This window comes from Rhinatrema bivittatum, chromosome 12 (genome assembly GCF_901001135.1).
Source record: "Rhinatrema bivittatum chromosome 12, aRhiBiv1.1, whole genome shotgun sequence".
In the NCBI taxonomy this organism is placed as follows: domain Eukaryota; kingdom Metazoa; phylum Chordata; class Amphibia; order Gymnophiona; family Rhinatrematidae; genus Rhinatrema; species Rhinatrema bivittatum.
In genome coordinates, this window is record NC_042626.1 from 21682682 (window position 1) to 21701415 (window position 18734).

Sequence of the window (18734 nt, forward strand, 5' to 3'; positions counted from 1 at the left end):
GTGCCGGCGAGCGATCCCCAGGCCCAGCGGCCGAAGAGAGGCCTTTGGCCATGCCCCGCCACGTCCCCGGACCACCATGCCCCCGGACCGCTCATTTTTTCAAGCCTCCTGGGGCTTTATGTGCGCTGCTGGGCCTTTTGAAAATAGGCCCGGCGTGCGTAACCCCCCACACACATACACGCGCGTTAATCCACCTGGATTTAGGCGCGTAGGCTTTTAAAATCTGCCCCTATATGCGTCAAGTACAATGTTGAGTGTTTATGAAGCTGCTCTGATTGATTTCACTTCTATGGATGCCCATTACATATATTTTACAACCTCTCCTGATGAGCATGTTATTGCCTTAATCCATGGTGCTTAGTGTTATTGTTAGCATGATGACATCTTTGAATCCAGTTTCTCCAGGTTGAAAGAATAGCAAGAGTACACCCGATCCACCCTCCAGGGAAGATAAAATAAGCAAAATCAGGAAGTTTTTTTGTTTACTGTTTATTTTTAACATTATGCTACAAGCAACAACACAAGTACATCCCCTAGTGATCCAACAAGTGCAAAGTTACTTGCCCTCATGCACATATTAACTGATAGTTGTTGTAACCACAGGTAGTATCTTAGCTATAAAATACAGAAAGGGTACAATGTATAGAAATAAAACATTATAATTACATTACAGTGTATGCTTATTTTTCAGAAGTCTTATCTTTAAGCCATCTTTAAAAGCTGGGACAAGAGAGAGGAAGCAGTGTTGGGAGGGTCACTGAGGAGAGAGACTGCCGAAACCTGGAGGCAGTCGCAAAAAGTATTACTGTGGGAAGCACGGGAGGGCCAAGAGAGCCAGGATGAAACCTCCTGGTGGGGGCGGGAGGAGGCGAGAAGAGCAAGCAGACAGGCAGCATGGAAGGGATGTTCTTCTTGCGCTAGAAATTCTTCTGCAGTGTGGAAGTGGGATACGTTGCAGGAAGTCACATGGCAACCTTCATCAAATGATGGCAGCTTCTTGAATGCTGAGGATCCTAGATTGAACCCATTTTTTTTTTTTACCCATAATTAAAAAATATGCTTGCTCTGGTAGCCTAGAAATAAGAGCCAACATGAGACCTGCAGCTGATACCTTTTTATAGGACTATCTTATTATTCATTTAAAATTAGTTTATTTATCAGTTAGGTAAAAAGAGGTCTCCTGCAACTTGTTCATTGACCTTTATTTATACCAGCTGTGACTAAAAACAACACAGCCCATCACTAAGTAAAGTGACTTAGATGCAGCTTAGTGCGATGTTTCACCCTCTCTTACTGCTAGGAATGGGAAGAGCCATTTTCAAAAGCCATTTACCCTGGAAAGTACTGAAAATTTCCCAGCCTTAAGCCGATAGGGCTCCACGTTACGAGCAGGTATTCCCGGGAGCATGCTTAGGGCAGGGGAAGTCAATAGTGTGGACAGGCTGCATTTTCAAATCTACATGAATTATTATCCATAACAAAGTTTGTAGACATTTTGTATCCAGCGATTTTCAAAGTTAAAGTCTTTCCCTGTGTATGTTTAAAATAACAGAGATCCTGCCATATCGTGCTTTGTTAATTTGGGGTAAAATAATTTATACCCGGGGCGAACATGATGGCTCAGTGACGGTGCTGTTCGCTGCCATCTGGAGGACTTGAATTCAATTCTTGAGTCAGGTTTTCTGCTGCCTGGGCCTACCAGAGCTGGGAATGCTATGGAGATAATGTTTGCAGCCCTCGGGGCGGGAGGGCATCTCCGTCATTGCACAGTGGAGATGTGGCGGACAGATGTGTGGAGCCCATGATTTCAGGGTTCCAGGAGGAGTCTTGGTGCACGGCCCCCAGCTGAGGACTGTTGCTGTGCTGACTGGGATAGGTGAGTTTAACAGGAGTATAAAATAGAGAGAAAAATGTCCCCAGGTATTTGCGAATGAAGAGGCCCCTGGCGCCAGATCCCGGCCCAGAGCTGGAAAACCAAAGGAGCAGAAAGAAACCTGCAGGGCCCCTCCCAAACAAAACAATAGCTCTCTTGTTGTTCAGTTTTGTACTTTTGAAGCTCTGACTGAGGGCCAGATGTGCTGGAAGGTTTTCCCTGGTCAGTGTCTGTGGGAAGAAGGCTGGAGCTTTATCTTCTTATTCACCTGCAAGTCTTCAGGGAACTTCTGGTTTTGTAACTCGCATAAACATCATCAACCATTCAGGTCAGAAGGCGCTCTTAGACATTAAAGAGCAAACACACCGCTTCCTTAGCAGCCAGCCTGAGTGTTGCTTTCCTTCTATGTTTACCACTTCACCCGCGCAGGATGTGGCCTGGAACCAGGAAGAGCAGCCAGGATGTGAATGTAAGTCTGTCAGCAATGATGGCAAGACCACAGCAGACAGATGTTAGCACAGCCATGAAAGCTGATGACCGTGGCTGTCCAGATGAACCAGAGTCATGCCACTGCTGCACATGCCGCAAGTGACTCAGCATTAGTTATTTCTCTTAGGTCATGCTCCCGTCCCTGAAGGCATAGATCTTGTAGTCTGTTGCAGGGTTTGCCTTCTGGGATAACAAGATACTGGAAAGAATTAACTTGGCCTCCTTTGCAGCTCAGGACATGGGTGGGTATGGCTGGCAGAATGGGCCAGTGGAATATTGGAAGAGCAATGCATATTGCCAGGAGCTGTTCACCTGTTATATAAGCACAGTGACACCACTGTGTCAGTGCCAGTTTTCAAGCCAATGCAAATACACGTTTATTGTGAAATGTCTTCCACTTTGTTACTGATTCCTAACTGTAGTAGCACATTAGCAAGGTGAAAGAGGATGGAGATGAAATAAGATGGGAATGAAACTGCTTAATGATGCGAAAGAGATTTTGCAGGCTGCATGCAATGGTGAATTTTCAGTTCTATCAGGGCCAAGGCATCTGTTTCTTATGGTCACTTGCGCCCGCCCATCACAAATGTGAGGATCAGCCCTACAATGAGGATGGCCATGGCGATGGACAGCAGGACAGTGATGACCACCATTCCTCCACTGCGTGCCATTGAGTCGCTAATCTTTTGATATGGTGTCGCTGAGGAAGAGAACACAGGAGATTAAAGATAAGCTAAAGCAACCTTTGCACTTTCCCGCCTTCCCTGCCATTCCCCCTCCTCAGCCTGCAGGCAGCAGTAGGTCCATGACCTGCTTCTGTCTGCAAGGGAGGCTGTGAGTTTGTATGAAGCGAGTCAATGTGTTCAGAGACCATTGTGAAACATAGCATTCACAGCTCTTTCCAGCTCAGGACAGCAATAGTTATGAGTTATTCAGGAAAAGGTTTCAAAGAGGGACTTGTATTTTTTTGTTTTTTATTTTGGAGGTACCAGGTTTCAGAATAGAATCCAAAACTTAGGGCATATTGAATTTTGTTAGAATTCCAAACATAATATGATATTGTGCGTACATAGGAATTGAAAGCTTAAACCAAGTAATCTTTTGCTATGGCATCTGCTGATCATGTAAAACATGATTTATTTCTGTCCCTGGGCAGAATCCATTATGAGTGAATACTTCTTTTAGCAGCTGGGAAGGAAAGGGCAAAATAATTAGAAGCTATTAAAGAAGCATTTTTGTGGCAAGAAAAACGTTACTTACGATTCAGAGTTGCGCTACTTAAGGTGTTGCTTGATGCTGTGCCGGATATTGTATTGACTGTGTACATAAAACTGTAAAGGGAAAAAAAGGCTAAACGTTTATAGGTCTCTGCCAAGAAAACAGATATCTTTAATGCCACCTAGATGGAAACACATCACTGATAAGCAAGATGGATAGTTAAGTGGTACAACTTGGTCGGTATCCCTAGTCAGAGTTCTAGAAACTTTGACATAAGTTTTCCGGGCCGGGGTCCATCCGATGATGTCACCCATGTATGAGGACTAACATCCTGCTGTCCTAGGAGAACACCTGTTACAGGTAAGCAACTCTGCTATGTATCACCACACATAATCTGGAACTAAAGGGAAATATTGTTCCTTGGATGCCAAGTTCATGTCTCTCTGCTGGAAGTGATAAAGAGAATCAGCTCCACCAACTCAGCTGTTTCTAAACTCTTTGAGGCTTATATATTCAGTGCAGTTTGTCCAGCTAAGTTTGGGCTTAGTCGGACAGTGATGGGATTTGAAAATCCTGCCATGCTGACCAGCTCCAAGCTAGCTGGATAACATGTTATATGGCAAAAAGATATTCAGCCAGTTTGAGAGCAGGGTGGCGTGAGGCAGGGGTGTTCCAGGGTGGAGTTAGTTCTCCTGGTAAGTTAGCTGGATAAATGCTGATTTTCAATGTTAACCAGGCTAGCATAGCTGGATAACTGTAAGACAGATGAAGAGCAGTCCTAAAGTCATCTGGATAAACTTAACCAGCTATGTTTATGATAGCAGGGTATATTTAGTGGCATGCCTGTGCTGCTGAATATCCCAGTTATGTTAGCCAGATACTTTTATCTAGCTAAGCTTCCTAGCCGGCCAGAAGCTGCATATTAGGGACGTGCATAATTTTTTGATGGATAAAAATATCGTACGATATTTTCTAATCCGTCATATATCGGGGGTCCCCGAAAATGACAGGAAAACCCCACGAAATTTTTGTGTGGTTTTCTCATCATTTTGGGGGGGGGGGGGGGGAAGAAAGGGTACACAGAAAAAAACACCCAAACCCACCCGACCCTTTAGATCTAATTATTTACAATCCCCCACCCTCCTGACCCCCCCCCAAAAACTTTCCTAAAGTACCTGGTGGTCCAGCGGGGGTCCCGGGAGTGATCTCCTGCTCTCGGGCCGCCGGTTGCCACTAATCAAAATGGCGCCGATGGCCCTTTGCCCTTACCATGTGACAGGGGCTATCAGTGTCATTGACCGGCCCCTATCACATGGTAGGAGCAATGGATGGCCCATGCCATTTTTTAAGATGGCGTCGGCCGTCCATTGCTCCTACCATGTGACAGGGGCCGGCCAATGGCACCAATAGCTCCTGTCACATGGTATGGGCAAAGGGCCACTGGCACCATTTTGTTTACTGGCAGCTGACGGCCCGAGAGCAGGAGATCGCTCCCGGGACCCCTGCTGGACCACCAGGTACTTTAGGAAAGTTTTTGGGGGGTCATGAGTGTGGGGGATTGTAAATAATTAGATATAAAGGGTCGGGGTGGGGGTTTTTTTTCGGCTTGGGACAGCCGGAAAAAAAAACTGTGTGGACCACGGGAAACAGAATTTCCCGCAGGTCCATGATACCAAAACCGGAACCAATTCCGGCACCCGATTCACATCTCTACTGCATATGGATCTCCTTGGATCACATTTGGGAGCTACCAATTGGATGTGTGTATTTGCATCATGGGTAATTCTTAGAATGTGTTTGTGTTGGGAGTTTTGTATTGTTGGCTGCCTTTAGAATGTGTGTGTTTGTGTTGTGGATTACCTGTAGAGGTTGTTTGCATTGTCTGTTAAATATTTTTGTGTTATGGTTTACCTACTGACTATGTTTGTGTTGGGGGTTACCTGTTGAGTATATTTGTGTTGCACATTACCTGTAGTATGGGTGTATTTGTATTGGGAATTACTTGTAGATTGTATATGTTTGTTTTGGGTATTGCCTGTAGAGTACATTTCGGTTACCTTTAGAATGCGCCTGTTTGTGTTGGGGTTACCTGTATATGAAGCGTATTCGTGTTGTGGGGTTACCTGTAATTTGTGTTGGGTGACAAGCCGGTAATCTGGTAGCCAATATTCTTGATGATTGTGAAGCTGTTGCTGCTGCTATCGGCCACAGTGACCACATCACGTCTGCTTCTGCACGGAGGGACAGAAAATGTTCCTGTAACAGAGAAAGAGGAATGGTCTCTTACATGTAATCTCTCTTAATTCTTCACAGTGTGTTCTGTGCTCCTTACCACACTTGTCTGCACCCAAGCAGGGATTGCCCTCAGTGCCTGCAGGACTGACCTGCAGTTCCCGTGGAGCTTCACCACCTGTATTCCTCCCTTCTACCACAGTGATACGGAACTGTTTTCAGAATGTAAATTGCAGAGTAGCCCACTGGTCGCGTACAAGTTTTAAAATGTTTTTCCAAAATTTGGAACCATTCAATAATGAGCCAATAAAAGGCATCCCTGCTAGTTTCCCATTTGCTTAATATGGAAATTAACTGTTTTTGGCTAAATACTGCAGTCACTGTGAAGCCTTTGCTGGCTAAATGTAACATCTTGGCTGCTGCTGTTTGTACTTGAAAGAGACATTGCAAATAGGTTGACTTGGAACTGAAGCTGACCTCGTGGAAATGCTCCGCTTTCCTCTCCTACCCCACGGGTGAGTTGAGTAGCCCTGATTTCGGTGTTAAAGATTTCCAAAAAAAAGGAAAACAGTGCAATAGTTCAGTGGTTCCCAACCCTGTCCCGGGGACCCCCCAGCCGGTCAGGTTTTCAGGATATCCACAATGAACATGCATGAGAAGAAATTTGCATTTGTGGAGGCAGTGCATGCACATTTTCTCTCATGCATATTCATTCTGGATATTCTGAAATCCCGACTGACTGGGGGGGTCCCCAGGACAGGGTTGGGAACCACTGCGTTAGTGACAAGCTGTTTTCCATGTAAATTGAAGTGTGTCTCTTAGATCCCTCCCTTTTTTGGCTCTGACACCCAGCTGGGCCAGTCAGAAAGCAACTTGTGCCCAGCGCAGCTGCACACCTAGCAGGAAGCCCTAAACTGCAAAGAAAATAACATTTAATTATTTTAGAATTGTGGAGGAAAAGGAGGAAGGCTTCTTATATGGAACTTTTATGTACGGGACAGTTGGATTCAAGCTGTGGGAAATAATTGGTGGCTCTCTTGCTAACATGACAGCTCCCACGAGTCAAGGGAAGTTCCAAGGGAACTTTCTAGAATCAAAAAGTAATCATGGCTTAGCGGTAAAATATTTCACGGAGTCGGGGTGAACAACTGCTGTGTGCCCTGCTGAAGTATTGAGCAGTGCACGCCCAGCGCACAGTTTGCTTTGAAAGGTGATGGCTGCATGCTCTCTGCGCCTTATTCAAACTTTCAAAACCATTTTCCCTCCTATTCGACAGCTCAGGCCTGTGTGAGCACCAAAGCATTTCACTGTGATGTGCTTGAGCCCGCGAAGGGGATGAAAAGGCGGTGAGTAAATGTAAGAAGGTCCTAAAACTGTTCCTTACTAGCAGGCCTCAGAGTCTCAACAGACCTGGGAATGATGTCAGAGTAGGGCAGGAGTGGTAGAAGAGGTTCGACACTCCCCAGTGGGAGGTGTCCGTGCTTTTACAAAACTCCCTAGGGGAAGAGGTCGGTGGACACTCTCTCTCTCTCTCATGGGAGAGGTGCTGGAGGGTGATCTGTCCAAGGCTAGAGGACTGTCTGTCCTGTCTCCTGTCCTGAGAAGGCAGCTGAGGCCCAAGATCAGGACTAGATAATTCCTAAGAAGAGAATTAAGCTCAGTACTCCTTATGCTGCCTGAGAGGGATTTCTTCAGAGGTTGGAGAAAGGATTGTCCTTTGTCGGAGTCGGAGGTAAGATTGCCTAACAGGTGCTGTCGGAAGGAAGGAGTCAGCCAGAGGCTCCTTTGTCTGTGTGAGAAGGAGAGCATCCAGATCCAGTCTTCTGGATTCAGGGGAGCTGCATCTAGAGGTGCAGGCACCAGTGGAGTACCCTAGTCTGAGAGTATCTATTGACTGTGAATTAAGAACTGTTTTGGGGTTTTTTGACTGAGACTGTGGCGCTAATGGATTTTATTTTTTCTCTATTGAATGTGCACTAAAGTACAGTATAGCAACTTTCATTTTTTTGTTTTCTTGCAATCAGGTTTACAGTAAAGATTTTATTTTTTAACAATTAAAGGTGAATTTTAAAAGCCCAGTGCGCACATCGATTAGGGGATGTGTGCACATGCGCCGAGCGGATTTTAAAAGCCGCCAGGTATGCGCACATCTCAAAAGTTTTCCAAGAGGAGGCATGGTCTGGGCGGGGCCAAAAGATGTGCGCATAAATCCTTACACACCTGGGCGCGTGCCCACATCTCCTGCCATGTAAGTTTACTTCTGCTATGAAGGCGGTGTAAGTTATAAAATAAAGAAAAATAGATCTACGGGGTTTTAAGGGTCGGGGGAGGGGGGTGAAGGCTATTAAACGAGATGGGTTTGGAAGGCCTTTCTCTTAACTGGGCGAACTGGGGTGAACCGGTAAAACTGAATGGCATCGGCGCGCACCCCTTTTAAAATCCAACTTGCTTGGTAGAATTTGCGTGCCCACTTAAAATTTGGTGCACGCGGCCAGGCTATTTATGACAGGAATGCATATGCGCGGGTGTGTTATAAAATGACCATGTCCCTGGGCGCAGGCCCACGCACTTTGAAAGTTGCTGTCTTACTGTGTGGAGTGCACTGTCTGCAGAGGAGGTCCAGGAAAAAAGGACCTTGAAAGACTTGACTCTTTCCCCCTGTGCAAGCAAAAACAGGGGTGCATGGGTGCTGCTGTGGCCCATGATCTCCCACGAGAGCCCCTGCAGACCAGAAGAAATTAGGGCAGAGGCTAGATAAAAAAATAAAAAAAATACAGAATGCACATTTTATGTTTTTAAATGATCTGGTAGAGCCGCATGCTTCCCAGACAACAGTCCAGGTCAGGTGACAAAGAGCACTGCTCTAGGCTGTGCAATTTATTCCTGACAAGTGTACTTTCTACATATGAACACCTTGGGGTAGATAGTCAAAAGGTCTAGGCTCCTGCCTAGAACTGCTCAAATGAACATTGCTCCCCTTGAGTTCCTGAATGTATGCATCTGTTTTCACCAGGTCCCTAAATTTAGGTACCTAACAGGTGGACAGGTTCGGGGCAAGAGATTTAAATTAAGCACTAAGTTTGTTTTTTAAATATGAAAACAATTTCTCTATTTTTTGGGAGGGATTTATGGGTAAGAATCATAACACACAATCTTTCTTTTACAGACTATTATACAGTTTTGTTTTCTTTAGCATGTTTCGTCAAGACCACATTTAAGCTGTAATACAAAATGCTGTGGCAAAAGCCTGCCTACCGCTCTGTGATGCAGCACTATTCTGAGGAGCTGTAGCCTTTAGCGTGGCTTGCGTCCCGACGAAGTTGCATGGTGGCAAGGTAAAAACCGCACTCTTAGAAAATATGCTGGTAACGAGGTTTGGTGCCAGGGCGATGATAAAATCTGGAATCAAAATAAATACAAATGAGAGAGCAGAACAAGAAGCCTCCCAGCACGCACAGGTATCAGCTCTGTTCTCTGCACTGGGAGGCCAGTCTACCAATTAGCGCCAAAACTTGCAAATGACCGTATGTGAAAATGGCAAATAATTCACGCTATTCTGTTAGTGAAATTTTGCCATGTTATTTAGCCATTGTGAACTTCAGCATAACATCTGTGCAACACTAGGAAATGGGCTGCATACTTATGTAAATCAGCTCATTATCTGTGTTCACATAGGAAATCAATGCATGTTAAAACACGCAAATATCAACAGAGTGCTATTATTGAAAGAAAATTAACTACACCCTAGGGAGGTGTAGTTGAGTTTTTAAGCAATAATGGCCATATTAATGCAAGAAATTTAATGTGTACTATTTACCTCCTAAACTCATGCATTTAACATGGGCCATTGTTGTATGTTAACTAACATGTGATAATGGCCGATGTAATCATTGCCCTCAGTGCAGAATGTGGTGCTTGCAAACCTCACGCTGTCATGTGACCATGAGCAGTCCAGTCTTGGCAGTGAGAACAAAACTTATGCTCTTCAAACATAAGAAATGCCATACTGGGTCAGACCAAGGGTCCATTAATCCCAGTATCCTGTCTCAAACAGTGGCCAATCCAAGTCATCCATGTTTCCACCGCATATAGTACATGCTTAACCGAGTGCATTCAAATTTCCACAGAGGATGCTACTAAGCAGTTACCAAGTGTGCAAAACTGTGGGTTTTAATTCATAGAGGAAACAGGTATGCCCTACTGATCACAGACTAGTTACATGTGATGTATGAACTTCTTTTTTATCACTACAGATATACTTTACACACTGATTATTGAAGAACATGTAAAGCATGTTCCTAGCTCCTAAATACATTCACTTTTATGGGGATGTATGTAATGGAGTGTTAGTGAGGAAAGGCTTGTGACGTTAAGGAAGGTCTAATTGTTTTGGGTTATTTTGTTCAGAAATATAGTTGTATCTCAAGCACAAGGCCAAAAATTCACGGTCTTCAGTCAGCTCCGTAGGCAAAGTATATATTCTATATAACACATTGATTAACACAAACCGGAAGGAACTTTGGTTCAGCTCTCACCATATGATCTTCAACAAATCATTAATCTCCCTTTGCTCAGGCTGTGATTGTAAGCTGTTTGTAACCACATGATGCATTTTGTCCAGAACTATAGGCATTCATAGCATACTGTATAATAGTCATTACTTAGAAAGCCATAGCTTTCAGCTTACCAGTAGGCAGGGCAATTTTCAGTGGTGGCCAGCAGCTTGCAACCCTGCTGTAGGTGGATTTTTAAAGGGAAACGCCACACAGAGTTTCTCTTTAAAAATGTTCTCACCGCTGCCTGTAAAAATATAAAAAAAAACAAAAAACAGGAGGAAGCAGGCATGGGGATTTCTAAATGAAATTCCCAAGTGTAACTTCTGCTGGCCCAGCCCTGCCCTCAGCACCACCCACTTTCCCCCACTGAAATTGCCCCCTTATTGAGACATGGAGGCAAACCTGGCTTTTTAACTCCATCACAACACAGATTTACTACAAGTCCCAAAATGCATTAGAGTTAAAAATCTCATGAAAGATTATTAAAAAAACAGTTTCTTTTTTGAGCTGCAAAAGATGGACTTGGTGACTTAATGGTTTCAGAGAATCACATTAGCTTACAGAATGTAGGTGCAAAAAGGGGTTGAATTAGGAGAAGTTTGAAACTTGTGAGCAGTAGTACCACCCGTCAAGGCTTCAACCCTGGTTTCAAATGCTAGCAGGAAACAGGACGGTGAAAAACCCCAGACACCTGGGGTCAGATTACCAGAGATTGTTCCTAGACACAAATTAGGAAAACCCATCTAGTTTCTGGAATCTTGCAATGAACATGTTCAGTTCTGAACTCTGACCACTGGGTGGCAGACATGAGCTGGCCCATTACAGGAGGAGATGCTTTCTGTGGACAACTCAAGCATGAAATTTCCCACACCGAATTTGCAGACTTCTGAGTTTGAATACTGTGTTGATCTCTTATGGAGCTTCCAACTGAACATACATGTTCAGCTTTTCTTGCTTTTATGAGCTTTAATATTTTTGGTTGCTGTCTGCTCCGCTAGGGGAATGAGCATATTGAAATCTTTCTCCTCAATATCATCTTTTCTGCAGTTTTTTTTTTCCAGACTACAACTACTACTATTAATCATTTCTAAAGTGCTACCAGACGGATGCAGCACTGTACAGATTCACAATAAGAAACAGTTCCTGCTCTGTCTTTGTACAGTCTAGTCCAGACTCGCAGACAAGACCAGTGAGAGTCACAGACAAAACAAACAAGCCTTGTTAATTACAGAATTGAGGACAGGGGCCACTCTGAGTAAATCTACAGAAATCAGGCCTCCACCTCTAAAAAAAGATATATATATATGCCTATTTGTTTATATATATATATATATATATATATATATATATATATATATATATATAAACAAATAGGCAGCAGGGTGGGAAGGATTCTGAGTAAGCTTATTTGCTCTTCAAAGAAAGCCTCACAGACAGGCAGCGTTTGGACGCACATTTTCGACACACTAGCTTTACCCCTTATTCAGTAAGGGGCGATAGTGCATCGAAAATGCACGTCCAGCCCCCCTGAAACTAATAGCGCCAAAAGTAAAAAATAATTAAAAATACAAAAAAAAAAAAATTTAAAATTGGCCCGCGGCTTGAAAACCGGACGCTCAATTTTGCCGGCGTCCGGTTTCCGAACCCGTGGCTGTCAGCGGGCTCGAGAACCGATGCAGGCAAAATTGAGCGTTGGCTGTCAAACCCGCTGACAGCCGCCGCTCCTGTCCAAAAAGAGGCGCTGGGGACGCGCTAGTGTCCCTAGCGCCTCTTTTTGCCGCGGACCCTCATTTAAATACTGAATCGCGCGCACAGGAGAGCGACCTGGGCGCTCGCCCGCGACTTTTACTGAATCAGCCTGATTGTGTACGCACTTAAACGAAGAGGGCCAGTATTCAGAAAAGTTAGGCAGATAATTTGGCAGGGATATTCAGCAGGACAAGTCTCCCACTTAATCTGCTCGCCTGAAGTTATATCTGGATAACTTTCAAACCTAACTGGCTGTGTTTAGGTTTAAAGTTATTGCGGTATGTGTGCCCGGATCACTTTTATCTTAACCAACTGTATTCAAAATATAGACAGTTCAGTGGTGGGAAAACAAGCAAACAAAATCCTTCCAGGCTTGAAGGTGTCCTAGTCCTGCAGCCCACCCTGCGAAATCACTCAAACTGCTGCCAGGCACGGTCCCCAAACCCCTCCTCCTCCTCCCCTGTCCCCCCTTCTTGGCCCAAGGAGCCTCCCACCCCAAAATTTATTTATTTCAAAAAAACGTTCGGAGCAGGATGCAGTAAAGCATACCCGGTTCTAATAAAACAAAATAGTCGAATAGCAAACATTTTGCTACACAAAAAAAAGGCGCCTTTGCAATAATTGGAGGCACTCCTGGAAGGGTATAACAAGGCGGCGGACACTTTAAGTGGAAGGGTCAGTCTGTAGTGGGAAAGGCTTAACTAGACAAATGGATTTTTAGATGCTTTTTAAATTCTTTGCTATACTGGGTTAGGCGAATAGAATGTGGTAAAGGGTTCCATAAGGTAGGGCCATATATGGAAAAGGAACATTCCTTAGTCACATATTCTGAAAATGTATTTTATGTGAGCGGCCAAGGATGTCGGATTAAGTGGCCCACAAGTATTTTAAAATAAATATATCTAGCTTCCAGGTTTCCTACTAATTCCCATCTGCAATCCCAACCCGAATCCTCCCACCCTACTTGGCATCACCCAAAACCATTATGGCTGATGGGAGAGCAGTACAATTGTACTGCTCCTGTTGGCATTCAGCGTTGCTGTCAGATAATACTCTGACAACAACTCTGGTAACTTATGGTCTCTCCAAAAGAGGGGAGCATTAGACACTTTTTATGTTCACCTGTTCTGGAGAAGAAAAGGAAAAAAAATATCCAAGGGACCAATGCCTAAGGTTGCCAGGACAGAGTCCTCTTGTGGACCCAGATCTCTCTGTAAAATTGAAAAAGGAAGAGTTTGTTCTTGATACAAAGGGCCATAGTGCAGACTTGATTAGTTATCAAGCCAAGTCCTCAGTGCGGAGTTGTCCACCTTCTGTGCAGAAGCTGGATCAGCACCATCTACTAAAACATTCTCGGTGCTTGATGTTTCCACGCCGATCATTCTCTGTGCCAAAGCTTCCACTGCACCACTGATTCATATTAAGGGAATACCTTGCTTTTCTCAATGCAAGGATATTCAAGCTAAAACAGAGCGCCCATTTCTCTTAAAATGAAAGGATGCTCTTCTAATTTTGGTACCTGAATCGGACTCCTCCTCAGTGGTGGTACCACCTCCTACTTCTGAACATCACCCTTTTGTTCAAAGGATGTGGTTGGAACTTGTTCATAAATACTTGTCAAAAATTCCATCCTTCAGCTCAAATAAATCCTATCCTGGAAACATTCGCTAACTAGCTAGACTCTCAATCCGCCATTTCTCCTTTCCAACAAAGGCAAGAGGTTCCATTAGTAAAATCTAAAAGCTCCACTTTGTGAAGGGATAGACCGATTTTGGAGATCCTCCAGATATACTCTTGGATTCCCAAGAAAATTCTCAGTCTTTATTTAATTCCTTTTACCAATCTGGCAGTGAGTCTATGGATCCCTCACGTGAACCAGCCAGGAGTACCTCCCATCCTAAAAGATATGGTTGACCCAGTTTTTCTAAAAAAGATGGCAGCTTCCATACCATTCACCCTCCAAGAAGAAACAGGGAGGGCGTATTTGGAGTCAAAATATATCCAAGCTCCCAAACAGGTAACAGCAGGCCCTGTTCAAAGAGTTCTACTTCTGTCAAGGATGTGACAAATCCCAGCAATGACATTGCCAGTGGCCAGGAAGCTAGACCTAAAATATAAGAGACAAGTTTGCACAGTTCATAGGAAGGTCCAAGTCCCACATGAATCCGGTCATAGCAGAGGCAGTGCTAAAGAGGGCCAAGCATTCAAAATCCCACTGATATATCCCTCCAAGAAAAGGTGCCAGACAGATGCCACTGCAAAGAAAGCCTTCCAATCAGCCATGCTGACACCAAGGATATCGGTGCACCAATTCCACATAGTACAATATATATATATATATATAATATTGAGCAAAAATTGAGGCATGCCTTCTCATAACTTCCTTAAGATTTGTAGGATCTATTTACCCCTCATCTAAATGAGGCTAAGGAGGGTACCAAACGTTTCATTCACTCTTCCTATGATATCTTCAATACTGCGTTAAGAACATCACCAGGTTTGATAGGAGCCAGAAGATTAGCTTGGTTGAAAGCATCAGTGTGAAATAATGTACAGAAGGCAGGCTCAGAATACCTTAAGGGACCAGCTCCAGGTATCTGTCCTGGTCCACCTTAAAACATACACCAGCAGGGAATCCTGGTTCCAGGGAGTTTCCCTTAGGAGGAGAATAAGTAGCCAGCCCAGGAATATGGAGGCCCAAAGAGCCATAGGAAGCAGGGGCTATGCTGGAACTGTGTATGTGTATCAGCTGTTGCTTTTGTTTCATTACTGCTGACATAAGCAGCCTTTTCTCTGTTTATTTTGTGTAAATAATAAAAGTTGGCCTGAAGAACCAGCCAGAGTCCAGGCGCTTCTATTCTACGGCACATTCCCAAGCGACGGGCTGCACCCATGGGCTTTACAGTCAGGTCTTCAAGAGAATGTACATGAAAAATTAGCTGATGCTTCTTGTATAGGAGATCACCTTTTTGGGAGTAAGGTGAAGGAAACAGTAGCCTAAGCAAAAATCACTGTTCTACAGTTCAAACTCTGTCAGCAACTACTTCAGACCAGCAATCACAGAGTAGGAGGTACCAGTCTTAACCATAGAGAAACCAGTATATCTGATCCTGCAGGAGATATCAACCATTTTGCTACCAAAGACCGCACCCACAGCATCCATGACAGCAGCATTAACAATACCAAGTCAGGCAGTACATAAGCGAAAGGACACCTAGTTGCGATGGAGAAGGTACAGAGAAGGGCAACCAAAATGATAAAGGGGATGGAACAGCTCCCCTATGAGGAAAGGCTGAAGAGGTTAGGGCTGTTCAGCTTGGAGAAGAGACGGCTGAGGGGGGATATGATAGAGGTCTTTAAGATCATGAGAGGTCTTGAACGAGTAGATGTGAATCGGCTATTTACTCTTTCAGATAATAGAAGGACTAGGGGGCAGTCCATGAAGGGATAAGGCAAGGGGCCTGTTGCTGAGGTTCCAGCTGGGAGCAAACGCCAGGTTTAAGTACGTAGCCAGTGCTGGTGTCATCCCTGAGCACCTGCGTAGGGCTTATAACCATCATCCGTAAGTGCGAGTGTGCTCCTAAGGAAGCCCAACGTGAGGGTGATGGTGTGGAGGAGAGAGCATGCAGCGTTTGTGGTGGGTGCGGCCAACCAATCGTAAATATTTTAGGAAAAATGGGTACAGAGGAGGTTTAATGTGGATAAGTATAGGGTAATACACTTGGGACACTAGAATAGGCAGGTGCAATATACTTTGAATGGGGCAGTATCAGGAAGAACCCTGGGGACATTTTGTACATTTTATTTCTGAATAGAGCAAGCAGCAAGTAATATAACAGTATACCCTACATTGCAGCTGAACATCTTTGTGAACAAAAACAATACAGTGCCAAAAACAATACTGCAAGTAGTCTTCAGAGGAGGAATGCATGTGCAAAACCAGGCAGCAGCAGTGAAAGCTGGGTATAGGTTGTCATGCATTATATGGGGAGTGGGGCAAGGACTGGGCTTTCCACTGTATAAAGTGTTGTCAGATCATATTTGGCCTACAGCTTTGGGTACCCATCTTTAAAAACATAGAAAAAAGGGCCACTGAGCTCATAAATGACACAGGGGCTAACCTATGCTGAAAAATTGTTGAAAATGGAGCTATTTATATTGGGAGGAGGTGTTTAAGGGGAGACCTAACTACATTATACAGGTCGGTGTAGGTATAGATACGTACTCTGAAGATTAGCTGGAAGGACATGATCTCAAATGAAAAAGTGCAGAAGATGATGGGAGGAGGAAGAAGAATATTAGTAGAAGACCTGGTGAAAGAGAAAATGAGATTTGCTGGTCATGTACTCGGAGGTTTTGGTGTTAAGTTAGCTAATTGAGTTCTGGCGTGCATGACTAAAGAGTACATTAGACAGAGAAAGCAGAGAGCAGTTTGGGCGACAACATTAAATCGTGGCAAAGATCCGGAAGCAAGAGCGTAGCAAAGAAGAAAGCTGAACACGGTGCACCGTAGTTGGCAGAGCTTGCATCTAAGACGGCACTTGACGATGCTGCTGAAAATGGTACAGATATATAACAGGGGGTACTTGCAGGTAACCTTTTTACCACAGGAGAAACAAACAAAAAAGATGCACCCTTTAAAGTTATGGGATAATAGATTTTACCATTTTCAAAGGCTGGGATATTTGTATTCAAAATCCCTTATTCAAAAAGAGCTTTTTTTTTTTTCATTCTATGTTTTTTGGAAGATCTTCATTGAATAAGGGCAAAAGAGTGGTGAAATGGCCGGACACCTTGCCAGCAGGGAGGGTGATTTTCGAAGGCATTTCCGCGGGTAAAAGAGTGATTTACCTGCCCAGTGTACGGGCACACTTAGGTGTGTGCGTTCTGTATGCGCGTGCATTTACCCAGTGTACCAGACTGAGCAGAGGTATTGGGAAGGAGTTTGGACAACGTGCAACACTTCTGCATTTTCAAATTTCTTCCAACATTTACAGTGGGATAATGTTCAAAGTGAACATCCGCATGCAAGTTTGCTGTGAAAATTGGTGTAACTTAAAGTGTGCATGTTTGTCGACTTCCTTGTGTGGGCTATTACAAAATGATTTATTTATTTATTTAACATCTCTTTTATACCGATAGCCGTTCGCACATCGCATCGGTTTACAATGAACAAAAACTTTTGGGCGGTGCCCTTACATATAACAGATAACTTAGTGAACTAGGAATAATTAACTTTTGGGAGGAGCCCTTACATATAACAAACATCAATGGGAAGATGCAATGAAATATAACTATAACTATATACATGATAGTGCACAGTACAAAATCAGCAGACATAAGGCGTTCATAACAAAAAAAAAAAATGATCCCAATAGTTCTAAGACCAAATCAGTTACAAAGTTCATTGGACAAGTTTTTGAGAAAAAGATATTGGTGGCTGTGATGAGGTGCCTACTTGCTAGGAAAAATGCTAACACAGTGACTCTGAGCCAATCCCCAGATAAATATAAGTAAATAAAAATAAACAAATAAATATAGGAGTCAGGAAGACTTTTTTTTCATTGCCTGACTATGGGTACAAGGTATTTTTCATCCTGTTATGCAATAAGAAGGCTGGATTAGACAGACCTCTGGTCAACTATATATATAACTATGGCATGGACTGTCAGGCATTAAATCAATCTGTAAAACTTGGAGCTTCTCTGTGGGCCTGCTGTTTGACCGTCATCTCCTGTCCGATGAGTCTGCATTAAAAATCTTTGTCAGTTACTGTGCAGCGAGAATGGAATGAGAAGTTAACTTCTGGAGGAAATGTTATCCAGCGATGGGATATTGCTGTTTAATGATGTCAGCTTACCATCGGATGCCATCAGCTCTGGAAAGGCCGCATCCTACTCTGTGAACTCACTGTGCCAAAAAATGATGGCAACCAGTACAGCGCCCGGGGGGGGGTGAAGTGCGAATGAGAAAGTCACATAGCAGCCACATGGAGCTCACCCAGGAGACTTCAATTTTATACAGGTAATGCTGTTAAAGGAGAGACTTCAACATGACTAGATCACAAGACCTTTTCTAGCCCCAGATGGTTCCAATGGTAAGTTTGAGCAGTTACTTACTCTGAGCATTGCTGCTGGCAGGAAGCAGAAGGACTGGTAGAAATAGCAAAAACTGCATGATGATCCCTGGATGGAGTAATCCCAGCCCTGGATGGGGATTGATGGTCTGAGGCGATGATAACAGGTAGACTGCCCCAGCTCAGAATGGCTGCTCTGCGAGATTACCTTTCAAAGGTAGGTTTTACCTATTCTGTGAGCGACCAATGGGAGAGATAGCGGCTGATATGGAATCCTGCTCTACTAGAAATTCAAGGTTTTTTTTAAAGGAACCTAACAACCCCTCCCCTCATTACACTCTCCCTCCAACAAAACAATAGCATGGATAAGATAGTTTTGTAAAAAAAAATCCCACAGCAGAGAAAGATGAGTAACAACTGGATTCCAATCCCAGTGGCTCAGCCCCTGCACTCTCTTTAGCTATAGCTCTGTCTCTCCAGCAGTTCTGCCCCTGCACTAAACTTCCAGTGGCTCTTCCCCTATGCTACACTCCCAGTGGCT

The 18734-nt window shown here is 44.0% G+C and overlaps 1 protein-coding gene across 1 annotated transcript; it reads right to left on the reverse strand.

The window, feature by feature from the left end:
• Positions 1 to 479: 479 nt before the first annotated feature.
• UPK2 (uroplakin 2) lies at positions 480 to 18407 on the reverse strand. Its single transcript, XM_029573698.1, has 5 exons — positions 18237 to 18407; positions 9068 to 9211; positions 5704 to 5836; positions 3623 to 3693; positions 480 to 3062 (listed from the first exon to the last, which is right to left on the reverse strand). Exons 1-5 carry the CDS (start codon positions 18292 to 18294, stop codon positions 2926 to 2928), a joined length of 543 nt encoding a protein of 180 aa, XP_029429558.1. The 5' UTR covers positions 18295 to 18407; the 3' UTR covers positions 480 to 2925.
• Between the last annotated feature and the right edge of the window lie 327 nt (positions 18408 to 18734).

Bases quoted from the DNA above. Each gene is read 5' to 3' on its own strand.
- UPK2 (XM_029573698.1), bottom strand. From the start codon at position 18,294: ATGCAGTTTTTGCTATTTCTACCAGTCCTTCTGCTTCCTGCCAGCAGC. The intron at 5,837-9,067 runs GTAGGCAGGCTT...TCTCTGTTACAG, and splicing joins TAGTGCTGCATCACAGAGCG to GAACATTTTCTGTCCCTCCG. The intron at 3,063-3,622 runs GTAAGTAACGTT...TCTCTTCCTCAG, and splicing joins AAGTAGCGCAACTCTGAATC to CGACACCATATCAAAAGATT.